This window comes from Ranitomeya variabilis, chromosome 5 (assembly GCF_051348905.1).
Source record: "Ranitomeya variabilis isolate aRanVar5 chromosome 5, aRanVar5.hap1, whole genome shotgun sequence".
NCBI lineage: Eukaryota > Metazoa > Chordata > Amphibia > Anura > Dendrobatidae > Ranitomeya > Ranitomeya variabilis.
In genome coordinates this window covers 256,982,522-257,005,139 of record NC_135236.1, presented here as the reverse complement: position 1 = coordinate 257,005,139, position 22,618 = coordinate 256,982,522, and the positions used below count along the sequence as shown (strand labels likewise).

Genomic DNA, 22,618 nt, shown 5'->3' with positions numbered 1-22,618 from the left:
GTCATTGAATAGATCCACCTAAACTTATAATAAGCAACGGTAAAAATTAATAAATACAACTTATACTGAATCTTTTTACACAAAATGTTAGATCAATCTTTCCAGCTTCTTCTGCTTTGCAACTTGCCGCTTGCAATTTGGACAGCATGTTTACTGTAACATGTTCCCTTCAAACATATACCAGACTTTTTCTTTTTTTACAGCTGCTTTCACAATCATATATTGTGGTAACTGATTAAATAATGCCAATACCACATGGTTTTGGAAGTATTAAAAGAACAAACTAGGGTCATTACTGATCTAAAACGTGAACTGGAAGCTTTCTTTTCTGATTATTACTTTTTCCAGGATAAACTTTAGACAAGCTGTCTCCCTTCTACATATACAGCTGTAACCCTGAAATCTCCCTCTGCTCAGGGCCATGTCCCTCACTCTCCTCCTTGTGTCCTTCATGTTTCCTACAGCTTTATAAGAGTAGCCCCCATGCCCTATGACCGACAGACACCATGTTGCTCTCTCGAAGACTGTTTGTTCTTCCTTCTGCAACAGGGCTTCTCAACTATCACTCGGTGGCAAGTGATGGCTCTGCAGTGACCAGTCACCAAACATCGGCAACTCCTATGCCTTATGACCAACTACCTGGTGACTGGAAAAATGGATGGACTGGCTTGTACCACTTCTGGAAGAAGGATGGATTCCACAATATTCACCATCTCATGGTAGAAAATTACCAGCGATTTGGCCCTATATACAGGTATGAGAGATAAATACACACTATTGCCATTGCACCATAGATGTGATAAATCAACATTATGGTAAAAATGCATATAGATGTGCATTATACATACAATAACAGAAAACCACAAAACTAGAGTTCATATAGATTTTGTATTTGCATATTTTGTAGAGCTAATTGCTAAGTAAAATATACTGTATGATATAATTTAGCAGAAGTGTTATGGATGAAATGAAGGACACAAGCAGTAAACTTGCGCTTTATAGAAGCGCACAAAACTGTAAATCTTGGAATTGTATATGGAAGGAAAAACAGTGAATGACTGCTTATATAAAATATATAAGTAAAACGAAAGACAGCTGTAAAAGAGATGCTGTATGGGAAACATGAAGATGGTGACATCTTAGTAACTGTGCATTGGGCTATTGTAGCTGCTATTCCTTTTGTCTCTTCCATTTAAGTGCCCACTTGGTTTTACCTGAGTGTGCATGTATTCTGAATTGGGAGAGCGGTGTAAGCCACAGTTAAGCACCTTTGGTGGCAACTTATCTCTCCCAAGAACAAGAGGAATGGGCATTTAAAATCTATTGGAACTATTTCATCCCTAACATCTACTGTAGAGGGAGAGGCAAGAGACCCTCATATGCATGATTATATAGTTGCATGATTCTACCAAAATTGGAAGGATCAGCCGACATTATTCTTATTAACTACATTGAAGCAGCCGGAGCAGAATTGAAAATTGATGGTCCCAGAAACTGTGCTATTCTTGGTCATGCTTTGTCTAATATTGCAGCCCAGCCCTATTTGTGTGAATGAACTACCAGACACAGCCCCTGGATTTTAACAGTGATATTTCAGGCAACACAAGTAGACCCTTGTTATTAATCTTTAGGGGTTTAGCTTGGAATCAGGAGGAATGGTTTTTAGTCAAAGTACTTGGCCAACAGCTATCCGAGGTGTAAGTCTTATACTCCTAAATTTCTATTTGGTCAGAACAGACAATCATCCTATCGATCCGTAATTTAATTACGTCATTAAAAACCATCTGTGGAAATCTATTTAAAATAATATATATCTTACATTTTTCATGCAGGGAGACTCTGGGAACATATGACAGTGTTTACATTCAGCATCCTGAGGATGCTGCTGCCCTATTCCAGGTAGAAGGGATACATCCTGAGCGCCTTCGGGTTCAGCCATGGTATGAGTATCGTGATTATCGTAATAAAAGATATGGAGTGCTGCTAAAGTAAGTTTTCCTATTACTTTATGACTATTTCTGCTGCACCACTATTACATAAGATAATTATTAGCAGTAGTAGTGCTGAAAGAGCGCCAACTATGATGATGATGATGTAGGACACATTTTAAAAATATACTCCATGTTGCATTTTATACTCACTTGGGTGACAAGTTTGTGGGCTATTTCACAATTACCCTGTATCTTGCTATTAAATTAGATTTAAAATAAATATCCAGAACTTTGAAAAAAAAAAGAGCATAAGAACTAACAGGCAGGTGGTTGCGACCTACCTGCATGTTGTTCCTGGCGCCACTTTCCGCCGGCACAGAGCGGTCTCTGACCAGGTGATTCAGTGACTTCCAGTGATATCACATCGACAGAGAAGCGGTTTCTTTTCCTCTCTGCTCTGTTGTCAGAGCAGAAAAAGCTCTGATATCAGGGCTCGCTCACACAGCCATCAATTCTCTAATGCGAGAGAATGGGGCTGAATATGCTAATGTCACTCAGATCAAACTCTGTCAGCGTTTGATCAAAGTGTCACTTTAGTGTGATCCCATTCTCTCACACGAGAGAATTGTATGACAAGTGTGGAGAAGACGGAGAACTTAATTTTTCCATTGTTTGCGATAATCAAACTGCACGAGGATGACACCTGTGTGCAGTCGGATATTTCACATGCGCCTATAGACTTGTATGGGTGCGCGTGATCTGATCATCTGAAGCACTTTCAGCGTGGTGCAATTGTTTTATCGTGCCAAAATGGCATAAGAAAATAATCGCTGATCTGCACTGCCCCACAGTATAACATTGGGCGGATTGCTATCCGTTAAAACATCTAGCACTCGGCCACTTGGTACATGATGTCCATTTCTCTTGCAGTACAGAATAGATCATTACACATCATTCTTCTAACATGATGATCCATCCTTCAAAGGTTCGCCTATGTGCACCTCCTGCTGTCATTCCAGTTTGTCTTTGTTCTCCCAATCACTGGGACATACAATGTTGAAGAGTGCTGACTTCTCGGCCTACAAGCATACAGATCTGCCTGAGCGATAAATTAATATCTCCTATTTCAATGATTCTCCCTCTCAGTTTGCAACAAGAGGTGATAACTGGCAAGTTGACGGCTAGGATGGATCGCACAATCATCGCACAAGACTTGGTCAGATTTTTGGAATTTCATGTGGCTAAAATATTTGCTTCAATATGACTTTATTGTTACTCTTACATGCCATAGATTGGAGCTAGCTACATTAAAAATGTGTTATTTTGCAAGATCTTAGCGACACCTGTTACATCATTAAGTTGCAAAACCTTGAGGCTGGTCCTTGTTGTCCTTGTTTGTCTTGTAATATCAATGTTGACGAATGTATTAGCAGCAACCAAATGTTGATCGACATATATATAGTTGCCCCATAACAGGCTGAAATCAATATGTGCGAATGGGTCTTTATATTGTGTTAGGATTAATTGAAGTCATAGCTATTCTCTAGTCTATGAAAAGGGCCCCAGAGCATGTGCAATGTTCACACATTGTGGATTCTGTCAGAATCAAGACATCATTTTACTCACCAATAGAGACAAAACCTGCAACCAGTCCGCCGATTGCCACGATTATGCCACGATTGAAAGGTCTGGAATATTAAAATCAGGAGTACGCTCAATTACGAGGTGGAGTCAGTGTAGGTTATCTCTAATGGACCTCACTGAAGCTAATGCCAATCCAAGACAGACACCCAAGTTTTAGGTTTCGATTATCCACAAAATTTACAGAAGATATGTGTAGTGAAAATCCTCACCATGTGAGCACAGTTCTGTGCCGTCACAGATAAAATGAAGCCAATAGAAGGAAGATGCAACAGTAATATACCTTAAACAAAGTTCCCTGCTTCAGAACTGCAGAATATCAGAAACCAAATTGCAAGCTATACAATATAATTGCTATCTAAAAACTCAACTCTGTGCCATAACTGTCTCTTTTACAATGACGTATGCCAGGGCACAGACACAAAAGAAAAGTAGGCATTGTCAGGAATGTGTCAAAATGCAAAAATCCAGAACCAGTAAAAATCCAGATAATAGAACCAGAAGATGACAAGGAGACATAAATAAATATGACCGGCACAAGAACCAAAGAATGAATTACGGTGGAATACCAAATTTCAGGTACGATAAATTCATGAGTTTCTTTCTTTTAAATAAAATTAGTTAAGCATTGGAAAATGCTGATTTATAATGATTACATTATTTATTTAAAACCAGCTTCTAAGCTCCAGGTCAGTGCGTAGGTACATAGAATATTAGCAAAGAACAATATAAAGTAGTTGTCCCCATTTTTTTTTTACCTTGAGAGTCACACTCTACTTTGAGAGATGTTTGAAAGTAACATTCTATGGGAATAAATCATAGAAACTAGATAGCGACCAATAATGAATCATTTAAATGGTTATCATTTCCATATCAGGAGGCAAGCATTGTTGGTGATCTCAGATTAACAGATACCAATGGAGACATGCGTGAATGGCAGGTATTATGCACTTGTCTTATTCTATTGGTGGCTCACATGACCCTGCATGTTTCTGTATATGTGACATCAGCAGCGCAGCTCACCTCATGATATGTAAGTGATTAGAACTGGATAAAGTCGTATTGCTGTCCAAATGGCACAAAACTTACAATAAATTTAGTTTCATGTTTAAAAGGATTATACAGGTTCTTTTGATATCCATATTGGAGATGAGCAGTGGGGTGACGTCGCCACTACGAATATAGATACCTCTATGGACAATTGGCCATTGGCAGGTAATGCACACCTTTCCTGATAATTAGAACCAGTGCACAATACTTATTCATATACTCGTTGTAGAAGATATCTGTAGATATGATGCTCCATTCACCTCCCATATGGAAATGAGCAGAGCTAGAATAAATACTTAACAATTAACTGCAATTATATAAAATGACCATTCTAATTACCTGTCTTCCTCTTACTAAATAACTCTTGCTAGAGGAAAATGTGTAAGAAGGTTGGTTTGGGGAAGAACTGATGACATGTATGTATATAGTAAATTATGGGGCCATGCTTGCTGGTGGCGCACGTGATTCTTGTTACCCACTGTGCCATGGCACCAGTCTTGCCTGGGAGGGGTGTAACACCCCAGGTAACCGGTTGTTACAGTGATGTTGCCTTCCTTCCGGGGAGGGTAATATTATGCTTGGAGGCAAGGGGAGTTTCCTTTACCAGGTAAGGCACCCACACACAACACATTCCGAATCCAGGCCAGAAGGGGGAGCTCTGAACCCGGATTCAGGGGAGCTTCCTTCAAATAGATACATCCTGGTCTGGAGCAGGAGTTAGGCAGTTAGTGAGAGACACTGAGGAGTGAAGAGTAGACGGCGGAGCCGTGTAGCCAAGCTTTGAGCTGCAGCTCCGGGATAGGAGGAGAACTCGAGGGGTTGAAAGTGGTGGAGCCAAAGAGGGAAAGAGCACAATGGAGAAAACAAGGGGCTCAGAGGGAAACTGTGACTGGGCACCCTCAGAGCTGAAGCGCAGAAACTGGGCACTGGGAGCCTGAGGCTTTGTTGTACTCTAGGACACATAGCAGAATCCGAGGGCATTAGACTGTACGTTACTTGCCCACACCAAGTCTGAGGTGAAGCAGTATCTTAAGAGCCCAGGTCATGATAGAGACCCTGCAAAACAGCTCACACTGCCCATGGTGCAGGCACCTGTCCCAGGACAGGAGAGGAAAGGAGTACCTTGCCAGCAAGCTTCAGGCAGCAGGGACTTTGCACACCAGCGCAAGTAGGAAAGGCTTACGGACCTCAACTGGAAAAGGGGATTTGCCTATTGCCTCCAAGGCGGCCCGACCACAGCTACACCTGTACCTGGTACCCTGGACTGAGGTTGACTACTACCATCAGTAAACCAGGTAAAGACTTTACAACATTGTGTCCTCCGTTATTTACCTGTTGTGAACTCTATTTTTGGGCTCCCTCTAGTGGTCACAAGCGGTACTGTGTAGTGTTGTCTTTCTGCAGGTTGGCAGCATCAGCTGGTTCGTTATCCTTGGTTGGTTTCCTATTTAGCTCACCTGGATACTCAGTTCCTTGCCTGCTATCAATGTATTCAGTGCTCTTCAGATTCCTTGTGTCTACCTTGCTCCCAGTCTCTCCAAGACAAGCTAAGTTTTCGTTTGATCATTTTTTGATTATCAGCGTTCATTATGTTTTTAGTCCAGCTCGCTAAAATGTGATTTCCTCGCTTGCTGGTTGCTCTAGGGGACTGAGTTTCTCCCCCCACACCGTTAGTTGGTGTGGGGGTTCTTGAAATCTCAGAGTGGATATTTTGTAAGGGTTTTTTACTGACCGCATAGATTCCCTTTTCTATTTTCTGCTATCTAGTATTAGTGGGCCTCATTTGCTGAATCTGCTTTCACCCCTGTGTATGTGCCTTCCTCTTACCTCACCGTTATTATTTGTTGGGGGCTTCTATATCTTTGGGGATTATTTCTCTGGAGGCAAGAGAGGTCTTTCTTTCTCTCTAGGGGTAGTTAGTTCCTCAGGCTGGCTCGAGACGTCTAGGATTTTTGAGGCACGTTCACCGGCTACTTCTAGTGTGTTTGGATAGGTTCAGATTTGCGGTCAGTCCAGTTTGCCACCTCCCTAGAGCTTGTCCTATGTTTGTTACTTAGCTGGAGTAATTTGTGATCCTCAACCACTAAGGATCATAACATTTACCGGCAACCCACCATCCTTGCCATACACCTTGGGAGCCCTGGGGACCCCGCTTCACCTGTGGGAAGCGTCACCAGCTTGCTGCAACAACATCACCCCAGAGGACCCCTTTAAGCAGCGTAGGTCCCTCTGACTGAGAGCCACAGGTGGTTTCACGAATAGACTTTATTACCAAATTCCCTTTAACCCCTTCATGACCCAGCCTATTTTGGCCTTAATGACCTTGCCATTTTTTGCAATTCTGACCAGTGTCCCTTTATGAGGTAATAACTCAGGAACGCTTCAACGGATCCTTGCGGTTCTGAGATTGTTTTTTCGTGACATATTGGGCTTCATGTTAGTGGTAAATTTAGGTCGATAATTTCTGAGTTTATATGTGAAAAAAACGGAAATTTGGCGAAAAATTTGAAAATTTTGCAATTTTCACATTTTGAATTTTTATTCTGTTAAACCAGAGAGTTATGTGACACAAAGTAGTTAATAAATAACATTTCCCACATGTCTACTTTACATCAGCACAATTTTGGAAACAAATTTTTTTTTTTGCTAGGAAGTTATAAGGGTTAAAATTTGACCAGTGATTTCTCATTTTTACAACAAAATTTACAAAACCATTTTTTTTAGGGACCACCTCACATTTGAAGTCAGTTTGAGGGTTCTATATGGCTGAAAATACCCAAAAGTGACACCATTCTAAAAACTACACCCCTCAAGGTGCTCAAAACCACATTCAAGAAGTTTATTAACCCTTCAGGTGTTTCACAGCAGCAGAAGCAACATGGAGGGGAAAAATTAACATTTAACTTTTTAGTCACAAAAATGATCTTTTCGCAACAATTTTTTTATTTTCCCAAGGGTAAAAGGAGAAACTGGACCACGAATGTTGTTGTCCAATTTGTCCTGAGTACGCTGATACCTCATATGTGGGGGTAAACCACTGTTTGGGCGCACGGCAGGGCTCGGAAGGGAAGGAGCGCCATTTGACTTTTTGAATGAAAAATTGGCTCCAATCTTTAGCGGACACCATGTCGCGTTTGGAGAGCCCCCGTGTGCCTAAACATTAGAGCTCCCCCACAAGTGACCCCATTTTGGAAACTAGACCCCCCAAGGAACTTATCTAGAAGCATAGTGAGCACTTTAAACCCCCAGGTGCTTCACAAATTAATCCGTAAAAATGAAAAAGTACTTTTTTTTCACACAAAATTTCTTTTAGCCTTAATTTTTTCATTTTCACATGGGCAACAGGATAAAATGGATCCTAAAATTGGTTGGGCAATTTCTCCTGAGTACTCCAATACCTCATATGTGGGGGTAAACTACTGTTTGGGCACATGGTAAGGCTCGGAAGGGAAGGAGCGCCATTTGACTTTTTGAATGAAAAATTATCTCCATAGTTAGCGGACACCATGTCAGGTTTGGAGAGGCCCTGTGTGCCTAAACATTGGAGCTCCCCCACAAGTGACCCCATTTTGGAAACTAGACCCCCCAAGGAACTTATCTAGATGCATAGTGAGCACTTTAAACCCTCAGGTGCTTCACAAATTGAGCCGTAAAAATGAAAAAGTACTTTTTTTTCACACAAAATTTCGTTTAGCCTCAATTTTTTCATTTTCACATGGGCAACAGGATAAAATGGATCCTAAAATTTGTTGGGCAATTTCTCCTGAGTACGCCGATACCTCATATGTGGGGGTAAACCACTGTTTGGGTGCACGGCAAGGCTCGGAAGGGAAGGCGCGCCATTTGACTTTTTGAATGGAAAATTAGCTCCAATCGTTAGTGGACACCATGTCGCGTTTGGAGAGCCCCTGTGTGCCTAAACATTGGAGCTCCCCTACAATTGACCCCATTTTGGAAACTAGACCCCCCAAGAAACTAATCTAGATGCATAGTGAGCACTTAAAACCCCCAGGTGCTTCACAGAAGTTTATAACGCAGAGCCATGAAAATAAAAAAATTATTTTTCTTTCCTCAAAAATGATTTTTAGCCCGGAGTTTTTTATTTTCCCAAGGATAATAGGAGAAATTGGACCCCAAATGTTGTTGTCCAGTTTGTCCTGAGTACGATGATACCCCATATGTGGGGGTAAACCACTGTTTGGGCGCACGGCAGGGCTCGGAAGGGAAGGCATGCCATTTGGCTTTTTGAATGGAAAATTAGCTTCAATCATTAGCGGACACCATGTCGCGTTTGGAGAGCCCCTGTGTGCCTAAACATTGGAGCTCCCGCACAAGTGACCCCATTTTGGAAACTAGACCTCTCAAGGAACTAATCTAGATGTGTGGTGAGCACTTTGAACCCCCAAGTGCTTCACAGAAGTTTATAATGCAGAGCCATGAAAATAAAAAATTATTTTTCTTTCCTCAAAAATGATTTTTTAACCCACAATTTTTTATTTTCCCAAGGGTAACAGGAGAAATTGGACCCCAAAAGTTGTTGTGCAGTTTCTCCTGAGTACGCTGATACCCCATATGTGGGGGTAAACCACTGTTTGGGCACATGCCGGGGCTCGGAAGGGAAGTAGTGACGATTTGGAATGCAGACTTTGATGGAATGGTCTGCGGGAATCATGTTACGTTTGCAGAGCCCCTGATGTGCCTAAACAGTAGAAACCCCCCACAAGTGACCCCATTTTGGAAACTAGACCCCCCAAGGAACTTATCTAGATGTGTGGTGAGCACGTTCAACCCCCAAGTGCTTCACAGAAGTTTACAACGCAGAGCCATGAAAATAAAAAATCATTTTTCTTTCCTCAAAAAAGATGTTTTAGCAAGCAATTGTTTATTTTCACAAGGGTAACAGGAGAAATTGGACCCCAATATTTGTTGCCCAGTTTGCTGTGAGTACGCTGATACCTCATATGTGGGGGTAAACCACTGTTTGGGCGCACGTCAGGGCTCGGAAGGGAAGTAGTGACATTTGAAATGCAGACTTTGATGGAATGGTCTGCGGGCATCACGTTGCATTTGCAGAGCCCCTGATGTGCCTAAACAGTAGAAACCCCCCCTAAGTGACCCCATATTGGAAATTAGACCCCCCAAAGAACTTATCTAGATGTGTGGTGAGCACGTTCAACCCCCAAGTGCTTCACAGAAGTTTACAACGCAGAGCCGTGAAAATTAAAAATCATTTTTCTGTCCTCAAAAAAGATGTTTTAGCAAGCAATTTTTTTTCACAAGGGTAACAGGAGAAATTGGACCCCAATAGTTGTTGCCCAGTTTGTCCTGAGTACGCTGGTACCCCATATGTGGGGGTAAACCACTGTTTGGGCGCACGTCAGGGCTTGGAAGGGAAGTAGTGACATTTGAAATGCAGACTTTGATGGAATGGTCTGCGGGCGTCACGTTGCATTTGCAGAGCCCCTGATGTGCCTAAACAGTAGAAACTCCCCATAAGTGACCCCATTTTGGAAACTAGACCCCAAAAGGATCTTATCTAGATGTGTGGTGAGCACTTTCAACCCCCAAGTGCTTCACATAAGTTTATAACGTAGAGCCATGAAAATAAAAAATAATTGTTCTTTCCTCAAAAATTATGTTCTAGCAAGTAATTTTTTATTTTTGCAAGGGTAACAGGAGAAATTGGACCGCAATAGTTGTTGCCCAGTTTGTCCTGAGTACGCTGGTATCCCATATGTGGGGGTAAACCACTGTTTGGGCGCACGTCGGGGTTTGGAAGGGAGGGCGCACCATTTGACTTTTTGAACGCAAGATTGGCTGGAATCAATGGTGGCGCCATGTTGCGTTTGGAGACCCCTGATGTGCCTAAACAGTGGAAACCCCTCAATTCTAACTTCAACACTAACCCCAACACACCCCTAACCCTAATCCCAACTGTAGCCATAACCCTAATCACAACCCTAACCCCAACACACCCCTAACCACAACCCTAACCCCAACACACCCGTAACCCTAAATCCAACCCTAACCCTAATCCTAACCCTAATCCCAACCCTACCCACAACTGTAACCCCAACACAACCCTAACCCTATCCTTAACCCTAACCACAAGCCTAATCTTAACCCTATTTCCAACCCTAGCCCTAATTCCAACTCTAAGGGTACCGTCTCACATAACGATTTACCAACGATCACGACCAGCGATACGACCTGGCCGTGATCGTTGGAAAGTCGTTGTGTGGTCGCTGGGGAGCTGTCACACAGACCGCTCTCCAGCGACCAACGATGCCAAGGTCCCGGGTAACCAGGGTAAACATCGGGTTACTAAGCGCAGGGCCGCGCTTAGTAACCCGATGTTTACCGTGGTTACCAGCGTAAAAGTAAAAAAAAAAAAAACGTACATACTCACATTTCGGTGTCCTTCAGGTCCCTTGCCGTCTGCTTCCCGCTCTGACTGAGTGCCGCCGTACAGTGAGAGCAGAGCGCAGCGGTGATGTCACTGCTGTGCTGTGCTCTCACTTTCCGGCCGGCAGACAGTCAGAGCGGGAAGCAGACGGCAAGGGACCTGAAGGACACCGAAATGTGAGTATGTACGTTTTTTTTTTTTTTTACTTTTACGCTGGTAACCACGGTAAACATCCGGTTACTAAGCGCGGCCCTGCGCTTAGTAACCCGATGTTTACCCTGGTTACAAGCGAACGCATCGCTGGATCGCTGTCACAATGATCCAGCGATGACAGCAGGGGATCCAGCGACGAAAGAAAGTTCCAAACGATCTGCTACGACGTACGATTCTCAGCAGGGTCCCTGATCGCTGCTGCGTGTCAGACACAGCGATATCGTATGGATATCGCTGGAACGTCACGGATCGTACCGTCGTAGCGATCAAAGTGCCACTGTGAGACGGTACCCTAACTCTAATTCCAACCCTAACCCTAAGGCTATGTGCCCACGTTGCGGATTCGTGTGAGATTTTTCCGCACGATTTTTTAAAAATCTGCAGCTAAAAGGCACTGCGTTTTACCTGCAGATTTACAGCAGATTTCCAGTGTTTTTTTGTGCGGATTTCACCTGCGGATTTCTATTGAGGAACAGGTGTAAAACGCTGTGGAATCCGCACAAAAAATTGACATGCTGCAGAAAATACAACGCAGCGTTTCTGCACGGAATTTTCCGCACCATGGGCACAGTGGATTTGGTTTTCCATAGGTGTACATGGTACTGTAAACCTGATGGAAAACTGCAACGAATTCGCAGCGGCCAATCCGCTGCGGATCCGCAGCCAAATCCGCTGCGGATCCGCGGCCAATCCGCTGCGGATCCGCAGCCAAATCCGCACATGCCATAACCCTAACCCTACCCCTACCCGTAACCCTAACCCTACCCCTAACCCTACCCCTAGTTCTAACCCTAACCCTAGTTCTAACCCTAACCCTAGTGGAAAACGGAAAAAAAAAAAAATATATATTTTCTTTATTTTATTATTGTCCCTACCTATGGGGGTGATAAAGGGGGGGGGGGTATTTATTATTTTTTTTATTTTGATCGCTGTGATAGAACCTACCACAGCGATCAAAATGTACTTGTAAGGAATCTGCCGGCTGGCAGATTCGGCGGGCGCACTGAGCACTCCAAGCATTTTCCAAGATGGCGGCGCCCAGCGAGGAGACGTACGGACACCGGGAGGATCGGTAAGTATGAAGGGGTGGTGGGGGGGTGGATTGGAGCACAGGGGGGGTGATCGGACCACAGGGGGGGTTTATTCAAACAAGGAGGGAGCGGGCAGGAGGACGGGGGAGCCGGCAGGCGGACGGAGGGGACCGGACCCCATAACGGAGCACTGGGGGGGCGATCGGTGGGTGTGGGGGGGGACATATTAGGTTTTCCAGCCATGGCCGATGTTATTGCAGCATCGGCCATGGCTGGATTGTAATATTTCACCAGTTTTTTAGGTGAAATATTACAAATCGCTCTGATTGGCAGTTTCACTTTCAACAGCCAATCAGAGCAATCGTAGCCACGGGGGGGTGAAGCCACCCCCCCTGGGCTGAAGCACCACTCCCCCTGTCTCTGCAGATCGGGTAAAATGGGAGTTAACCCCTTCACCCGATCTGCAGGGACGCGATCCCTCCATGACGCATACGCTGCGTCATAGGTCGCATTGGCACCGACTTTCATGACGCAGCGTATGCGTCAAAGGTCGTGAAGGGGTTAAAGACGTTTCCCTTTTTATTGAGTGTCCAGGGCCACAGATAGGGTCACAGCCACCGTGACATCCCCTTTAAGAGCAACCGGACCCTGTACCGAGTATCCCCATTGCCCTGGTGGGCGACTCAGGGGCATAGCTAAGCAGCTACCTGGTGTTCACTGGAGCATCTGATGATGTATTCAGGCTTGAGCTGCAGGCAATCACCAGGTACCACTCCTGGGCAATCACTGGGGTCGGGTTCACTGTACAGAAACACAGAATCAGAGTCAAAGACAGGAAGGATTCGGAGACTGATGGACAACGTGGACTTCCAGGATAGGTTTGCATTGAAATACACATGTCTTGGGAAATGGTCCAGGTACTGCCAGAGTGGCTTCGGGGTTCAGGATCCACTGGAGCCACTAAAGGATCACGTACACACTACACGAGACTAAAGGGATGATACTGGGTAAGGAAATAACTATAATAGACTAAGGACGCTGGACCTGGCAACATACAGTTGCACACACAAAATGCTACTAAGTATCTATAGGGGTTGCTCAGGCACCTCTCTATTGGGGAAGGTGCCTTTTATACAAGATGCCTCCCAGCTATTGGCAGAGGGCATCTTTGCAGGTGCGTGCTGCCCCTTTTAACAGCAGAGGAGCATGCGCTTGCACTAGGGGCGGCGAGTATATCGCTGTCTCTGCATAGAGAGAGCAGGGGAACAATGCGGGGTAGCCAGTAATGGTTGTTACATGTGTAACACCCAGGTAACTGGTTGTTATAGTGATGTTGTCTTCCTTTCGGGGAGCATAATATCATGCTTAGAGGCAAGGAAGATTCCCTTTACCAGGTAATGCATCTACATACAACACATTCTGAATCCAGGCCAGAAGGGGGAGCTCTGATCCCGGATTCAGGGGAGCTTCCCCAGCTTTAAGTGTTCTGGTCTGGAGGAGGAGTTAGTTGGTCCAGGGAGACCAGAGAGGGCAGTTGGGAGAGACAGTGGAGGAGAGAGGACTGAGAGCAGACAGCAGAGCCGTGCAGCCAGGACTGAGCTGCAGGTCCAGGAAAAGGAAGATAACCTGAAGGGTTGAATTGCAGTGAGCATCTGAGGAACGGAGCATAGGAGCAGGAAAGGAGCTTGGAGGGGAACTGTGACCGGGCACCCTCTGAGCCGAAGCGCAGAAACCGGGCACTGGGAGCCCGAGGCTGTGTTGTACTCCAGGTCACACAGCAGAACCGGAGGGCATAGAACTTTATGTAATTTGCCCGCACCCACACCTGAAGGTGCAGCAGTACACTAAGAGCCCAGGTCGTGATAGAGACCCTATAAATAGGCTGACACTGCGCACCATACGGGTAAGTGTCCCAGGACAGGAGAGAGAGGACTGTTGTGAATTTGGTTTTTGGGCTCCCCCGGTGGTCACTGGTGGTACTGGACTTGTGTGCTTCATTTTCTCTGTTCACCTGTTTCCATCAGGGTATGGGTGTATCCTATTTAGCCTTGCTGCTCAGTTATTCTAGTGCCGGCCATCAATGTAACCAGAGCCTTTCTGTTGCATGTTCCTGCTTCTAGACTACTATCAGCTAAGTTGGACTCTTAGTCCTAAGTTTGTTTTGCATTTTTGTTCCAGTTCACAGTTATGTTATTTTTCTGTAGCTTCAAGCTCTTGTGGGCCGAAATTGCCACTCCGGTGTCATGAGTTGACACATGAGTCTTAAAGTAATTTCGGGATGGTATTTTAATAGGGTTTTCAGCTGACCGTGAAGTTCCCTATTGTATCTTCTTGCTATCTAGTAAGCGGACCTCGCTTTGCTGAACCTACCTTCATACTGCGTATGTCTTTTCCTCTGAACTCACCGTCAATATATGTGGGGGGCTTCTGTCTCCTTTTTGGAGGAATTTCCCTAGAGGTAAGCCAGGTCTGTCTTTTCCTCTATTAGGGTTAGTTAGTCCTCCGGCTGGCGCTAGGCGTCTAGGGATAAAACGTAGGTACGCCACCCGGCCACTGTTAGTTGTGTGGTAGGTTTAGCTCACGGTCAGCTCGAGATTCCATCACCCAAGAGCTTTTCTGTTATTAATGTTCTCTGACGTTCCCTTGCCATTGGGAACCATGACAGTATGGCCGGCCCAGTGTTAAAACCGTTGGCAGAAGAAAGGAGAGAAAAAGAAGTCTGCAGATTTTTTTTTTTATTTTTTTTTTTCCTCTGAGCTTGCTCTATAGTTGACTTAGTTGCATTTCTGCTCTAATTGCAGCCTTTGTCTCTCTCTCTCCTTCTAATCCTTGAATGGCTCTGATCTCACCTGATTAAAATGGATCCTCAGAGTTTGGCTACAGGTTTGAATAATCTTGCTACGAAGGTTCAAAATTTACAGGATTTTGTTATTCATGTTCCTATGTCTGAACCTAGAATTCCTATACCAGAATTTTTCTCCGGGGATAAATCTCGTTTCCTGAATTTCAAAAATAATTGTAAATTATTTCTTTCCCTGAGATCTCGCTCCGCTGGAGATCCCGCACAGCAGGTTAGGATAGTAATTTTCTTTGCTGCGGGGTGACCCTCAAGACTGGGCATTTGCATTGGCACCCGGGGATCCTGCGTTGCTCAATGTGGATGCGTTTTTTCTGGCTTTGGGGTTGCTTTATGAGGAACCTAACTTAGAGATTCAGGCTGAAAAAGCCTTGATGGCCCTATCTCAAGGGCAAGATGAAGCTGAAATATACTGCCAAAAATTTCGTAAATGGTCTGTGCTTACTCAGTGGAATGAGTGCGCCCTGGCGGCGAATTTCAGAGAGGGTCTCTCTGATACCATTAAAGATGTTATGGTGGGGTTCCCTGCACCTACAGGTCTGAATGAGTCCATGACAATGGCTATTCAGATTGATCGGCGTTTGCGGGAGCGCAAACCTGTGCACCATTTGGCGGTGTCTTCTGAGAAGGCTCCAGAAAATATGCAATGTGATAGAATTCTGTCCAGAAGCGAACGGCAGAATTTTAGGCGAAAAAATGGGTTGTGCTTCTATTGTGGTGATTCAACTCATGTTATATCAGCATGCTCTAAACGTACAAAAAAGGTTGATAAGTCTATTTCAATTGGCACTTTACAGTCTAAGTTTATTCTGTCTGTGACCTTGATTTGTTCATTATCGTCAATTACCGCGGATGCCTATGTCGACTCTGGCGCCGCTTTGAGTCTAATGGATTGGTCCTTTGCCAGGCGCTGTGGGTTTGATCTAGAGCCTCTGGAAGTTCCTATACCTCTGAAGGGTATTGACTCTACACCATTGGCTAGTAATAAACCACAATACTGGACACAAGTGACTATGCGTATGAATCCAGACCATCAGGAGATGATTCGCTTCCTTGTGTTGTACAATCTACATGACGTTTTGGTGCTCGGATTACCATGGTTACAATCTCATAACCCAGTCCTTGACTGGAAAGCAATGTCTGTGTTAAGCTGGGGATGTCAGGGGGCTCATGGGGACGTACCTTTGGTTTCCATTTCGTCATCTATTCCCTCTGAGATTCCGGAATTTTTATCTGATTATCGTGATGTTTTTGAGGAGCCTAAGCTTGGTTCACTACCTCCTCACAGAGATTGCGATTGTACCATAGATCTGATTCCGGGCAGTAAATTTCCAAAGGGTCGTTTATTTAATCTATCTGTACCTGAACATGCTGCTATGCGAGAATATATTAAGGAGTCCCTGGAAAGGGGACATATTCGTCCTTCTTCATCTCCCTTAGGAGCCGGTTTTTTCTTTGTATCTAAGAAAGATGGCTCTTTGAGGCCGTGTATTGATTATCGACTCTTGAATAAAATTACAGTCAAATATCAGTATCCTCTGCCACTGCTGACTGATTTGTTTGCTCGAATAAAAGGGGCTAAGTGGTTCTCTAAGATTGATCTCCGTGGGGCGTATAATTTGGTGCGAATTAAGCAGGGGGATGAGTGGAAAACCGCATTTAATACGCCCGAGGGCCATTTTGAGTATTTAGTAATGCCTTTTGGTCTTTCAAATGCCCCTTCAGTCTTTCAGTCCTTTATGCATGACATTTTCCGTGAATATTTGGATAAATTTATGATCGTGTATCTGGATGATATTTTGATTTTTTCGGATGACTGGGATTCTCATGTCCAACAGGTCAGGAGGGTTTTTCAGGTTTTGCGGGCTAATTCCTTGTGTGTGAAGGGTTCTAAGTGTATTTTTGGGGTTCAAAAGATTTCTTTTTTGGGGTACATTTTTTCCCCCTCTTCCATTGAGATGGATCCTGTCAAGGTTCGGGCTATTTGTGATTGGACGCAGCCTTCTTCTCTTAAGAGCCTTCAGAAATTTTTGGGCTTTGCTAATTTTTATCGTTGATTTATAACTGGTTTTTCTGATGTTGCTAAACCTTTGACTGATTTGACCAAAAAGGGTGCTGATGTTGCTGATTGGTCCCCTGCTGCTGTGGAGGCCTTTCGGGAGCTTAAGCGCCGCTTTTCTTCCGCCCCTATGTTGCGTCAGCCTGATGTTACTCTTCCTTTTCAGGTTGAGGTCGATGCTTCCGAGATCGGAGCTGGGGCGGTCTTGTCGCAGAAAAGTTCCGACTGCTCCGTGATGAGACCTTGTGCGTTCTTTTCTCGAAAATTTTCGCCCGCCGAGCGAAATTATGATATTGGTAATCGGGAGCTTTTGGCTATGAAGTGGGCTTTTGAGGAGTGGCGTCATTGGCTTGAGGGGGCTAGACATCAGGTGGTGGTATTGACCGATCACAAGAATTTGATTTATCTTGAGTCTGCCAGGCGCCTGAATCCTAGACAGGCGCGCTGGTCGTTGTTTTTCTCTCGGTTTAATTTTGTGGTCTCATACTTACCAGGTTCTAAAAATATGAAGGCGGATGCCCTTTCTAGGAGTTTTGAGCCTGATTCCCCTGGTGATTCTGAACCTACAGGTATCCTTAAGGATGGGGTGATATTATCTGCTGTTTCCCCAGACCTGCGACGGGCTTTGCAGGAGTTTCAGGCGGATAGACCTGATCGTTGCCCGCCTGGTAGACTGTTTGTTCCTGATGATTGGACCAGTAGAGTCATCTCGGAGGTTCATTCTTCTGTGTTGGCAGGTCATCCCGGGATCTTTGGTACCAGGGATTTGGTGGCTAGGTCCTTCTGGTGGCCTTCCCTGTCTCGAGATGTACGAGTTTTTGTGCAGTCTTGTGATGTTTGTGCTCGGGCCAAACCTTGTTGTTCTCGGGCTAGCGGATTGTTGTTGTCTTTGCCTATTCCGAAGAGGCCTTGGACTCACATCTCTATGGATTTTATTTCTGATCTCCCTGTTTCTCAGAAAATGTCTGTCATCTGGGTGGTGTGTGACCGTTTTTCTAAGATGGTTCATTTGGTGCCCTTGCCTAAGTTGCCTTCCTCATCCGAGTTGGTTCCTCTGTTTTTTCAAAATGTGGTTCGCTTGCATGGTATTCCGGAGAATATCGTTTCTGACAGGGGGACCCAGTTCGTGTCTAGATTTTGGCGGGCGTTCTGTGCTAGGATGGGCATTGATTTGTCTTTTTCGTCTGCGTTCCATCCTCAGACTAATGGCCAGACTGAGCGAACTAATCAGACCTTGGAGACTTATTTGAGGTGTTTTGTGTCTGCGGATCAGGATGACTGGGTTGCCTTTTTGCCGTTGGCGGAGTTTGCCCTCAATAATCGGGCTAGTTCTGCCACTTTGGTTTCTCCTTTCTTTTGCAATTCGGGGTTTCATACTAGTTTTTCTTCCGGTCAGGTGGAGTCTTCGGATTGTCCTGGATTGGATACTATGGTGGATAGGTTGCATCGGATTTGGGGACAGGTGGTGGACAATTTGGAGTTGTCCCAGGAGAAGACTCGGCATTTTGCTAACCGCCGTCGTCGTGTTGGTCCTCGTCTTCGTGTTGGGGACTTGGTGTGGTTGTCTTCTCGTTTTGTCCCTATGAGGGTTTCTTCTCCTAAGTTTAAGCCTCGGTTCATCGGCCCGTATAAGATTTTGGAGATTCTTAACCCCGTGTCCTTTAGATTGGACCTCCCAGCATCTTTTTCTATCCATAATGTCTTCCATCGGTCATTATTGCGCAGGTATGAGGTACCGGTTGTGCCTTCCGTTGAGCCTCCCGCTCCGGTGTTGGTTGAGGGTGAATTGGAGTACGTTGTGGAGAAGATCTTGGACTCCCGTGTTTCCAGACGGAAACTTCAGTATCTGGCCAAGTGGAAGGGCTACGGTCAAGAGGATAATTCTTGGGTGACAGCCTCTGATGTTCATGCCTCTGATTTGGTCCGTGCCTTTCATAGGGCTCGTCCTGATCGCCCTGGTGGTTCTTGTGAGGGTTCGGTGCCCCCTCCTTGAGGGGGGGGTACTGTTGTGAATTTGGTTTTTGGGCTCCCCCGGTGGTCACTGGTGGTACTGGACTTGTGTGCTTCATTTTCTCTGTTCACCTGTTTCCATCAGGGTATGGGTGTATCCTATTTAGCCTTGCTGCTCAGTTATTCTAGTGCCGGCCATCAATGTAACCAGAGCCTTTCTGTTGCATGTTCCTGCTTCTAGACTACTATCAGCTAAGGTGGACTCTTAGTCCTAAGTTTGTTTTGCATTTTTGTTCCAGTTCACAGTTATGTTATTTTTCTGTAGCTGGAAGCTCTTGTGGGCCGAAATTGCCACTCCGGTGTCATGAGTTGACACATGAGTCTTAAAGTAATTTCGGGATGGTATTTTAATAGGGTTTTCAGCTGACCGTGAAGTTCCCTATTGTATCTTCTTGCTATCTAGTAAGCGGACCTCGCTTTGCTGAACCTACCTTCATACTGCGTATGTCTTTTCCTCTGAACTCACCGTCAATATATGTGGGGGGCTTCTGTCTCCTTTTTGGGGGAATTTCCCTAGAGGTAAGCCAGGTCTGTCTTTTCCTCTATTAGGGTTAGTTAGTCCTCCGGCTGGCGCTAGGCGTCTAGGGATAAAACGTAGGTACGCCACCCGGCCACTGTTAGTTGTGTGGTAGGTTTAGCTCACGGTCAGCTCGAGATTCCATCACCCAAGAGCTGTTCTGTTATTAATGTTCTCTGACGTTCCCTTGCCATTGGGAACCATGACAGAGGACTTTGTACAGAAGCCACAGGCAGCAAGGACCTCGCATATGAGCGCGAGTAGGAAAGCTTATGGACCTCACCTGGGAGAGGGATCCACCTTTGCCTCCAGGCCGGCCAGACCATATCACCACCTGTTGCTGGTACCCTGGACTGTGGCTGCTTACAACCAGTAAACCAGGTAAAGACGTTACAACTCTGTGTCCTCCATTTATTTGCCGGCATACACCATCCCTGCCCAGCACACCTGTGGGAAGCATCACCATCTTTGCTGCAGTAACATCACCCCAGAGGACCCCTTTAAGCAGCGTAGGTACCCTCTGACTGAGAACCACAGGTGGCGTCACGAACACAAACTTTATTACAACTCCCTTTAAAAGACCTTTCCCCTTTAATTGGGCGCCCAGGGTAACGGACCGGGTCGCCGCCACCGTGACATACTGGACCCACGGCCCTGGCGGGCGACTCACATGTGCATACTAATTTCTAGAAGTAGAGGAGTATGCAGGTGGGAGCAGGTAACCAGGAAGTGGCAGAAGGACATGCAGTTTTAAAGAAGATGGTGCAGTACGAACAGCGTCGGACTGGAGCACCTTGGGCCCACCAGAGAAAATCATTCTTGGGGCCCACTATGCAGCTACCTAGAAATACAAGACCACCAATTGTGTGGTAAAACACGCTAATATCAGGGTATAGTATAAGGTAGTACACGTCTTAATTACAATAAATAGACAAAAGTGAAGTGGCACAACTCAGCTTCGGAGTTTCTTTGCAGGTTACATACCCATAGACGTTTACAAACAGTGGTGCTAGCGTAGAAAAACAGTGGCAAGTCCTGAGTACAAAATAAGAAAAAACGCTGCACTCACTGTTAGTCGGTAGTCTTCTTTATTGCGACATACAATTATGCATCTTCACGGCACGGGGGAGTGTGGATAGAAAAGGACATGTGAGGCGGGACGACGGCCGTTTCGCGCTAGATAGTTGCGCTTCTACACGTCTTAATTATGTAGCAGGTGTTGGGGTAGAATCATAGAGGGGTAGCCCCCTCATAGAATATAATGTTACCCCCTGAGAGAATAATGCAGCCCCACCACAGAATATAATGCAGCCCCCCATAGCGTAGACTGTAGACCCCTCATATAGTAATATGGAGCCCCCCAGAATATAATGTAGTCCCCTGAGAGAATAATGCAGCCCCACCACAGAATATAATGCAGCCCCCATAAAGTATACGGTAGCCCCCTCATATAGTATAATGTAGTCCCCTAAGAATAATGCAGTCCCCCCACAGAATATAATGTAGCCCCCCTCACAAAGTATAATGCAGCCCTTCTCCACCCCCATCATTGTCCTCATCACCACCTCCATCATTGCCTTCTTCTCCCCCACCACCCCATCACTGCCCATTCCACCATCTCCATCATTGCCTCCTCCCCCACCATCATTGCCCATTTCATCACCTCCATCATTGCCTCCCCCCACCACCATCATTGCCCATCACCTCCATCATTGCCTCTCCCACCACCATCATTGCCCATCACCTCCATCATTGCCTGCCCCACCGCCATCATTGCTTGCCCATCACCTCCATCATTGCCTCCCCCACCATCATTGCTTATCGCCACCATCATTGCCTATTGCCTCCATCATTGCCTCCCGCTACCATCATTGCCTCCCCCACCACCATTATTGCCCATCACCTCCATCGTTGCCTGCCCCCACCGCCATCATTGCCCATCACCTGTATCATTGCCTCCCCACCATCATTGCCCATCACCTCCATCATTGCCTAATCACCTCCATCATTGCCTAATCACTTCCATCATTGCCCATCACCTCCATCATTGTCTCCCCCACCACCATCATTGCCCATCATCTCCATCATTGCCTCCCCCATCACCTCCATCATTGCCTCCCCCACCATCATTGCCCAATCGTCTCCATCATTGCCTCCTCTCACCTTCATTGCCCATCACCTCCAACATTGCCCATCACTTCCATCGTTGCCTCCCCTCACCATCATTACCCCCCCATCATTGCCCATCACCTCCATCATTGTCTCCCCCACGGACATCATTGCCCATCACCTCCATCACTGTCTCCCCCCACCACCATCATTGCCCATCGCCAGGCACTATTGCGTCCCCCATCAATATCATTGTGCTTCCCCACCAACACACACACGCAGGAACACTCACATCACGCATGCACACACACACACGCAGGCACACTCACACACAGACACGCAGGCACACTCACACACAGACACAGGCACACACACAGACACACACACAGGCACACTCACACACAGACACACTCACACACAGACACGCTCACACACAGACACGCAGGCACACTCACACACAGACACGCAGGCACACTCACACACAGACACCCAGGCACACTCACACCCAGGCACACTTACACACAGACACGCAGGCACTCTCACACACAGACACACTCACACACAGACATGCAGGCACACTCACACACAGACACAGGCACACTCACACACAGACACGCAGGCACACTCACACAGCACAGCTCACCTCCCTGCAGCCTCTTTGCCAGCAGCTTTCTGTGTGAGACAGTGTGCTGGATGATGACGTCATCCAGCTGGGCTGTCTCAGACAGGAAGCAGGACGCCGGGATATGCTGCTGCTACCAGGAGGTGAACTGCGCTGTGTGTCTGACTCTGTG

At 45.8% G+C, this 22,618-nt stretch overlaps 1 protein-coding gene across 1 annotated transcript in view; it reads left to right on the top strand.

Annotated features, from left to right (window-relative positions):
- The first annotated feature begins 475 nt into the window (after positions 1-475).
- CYP11A1 (cytochrome P450 family 11 subfamily A member 1) overlaps positions 476-22,618 on the top strand; it is a 78,714-nt gene continuing 56,571 nt past the window's right edge. The window contains exons 1-2 of the mRNA XM_077264110.1: positions 476-754; positions 1,833-1,988. Coding sequence (XP_077120225.1) covers positions 507-754; positions 1,833-1,988 — 404 coding nt within the window. The 5' untranslated portion in view covers positions 476-506. The remainder of the gene's footprint in view (positions 755-1,832; positions 1,989-22,618) is intronic.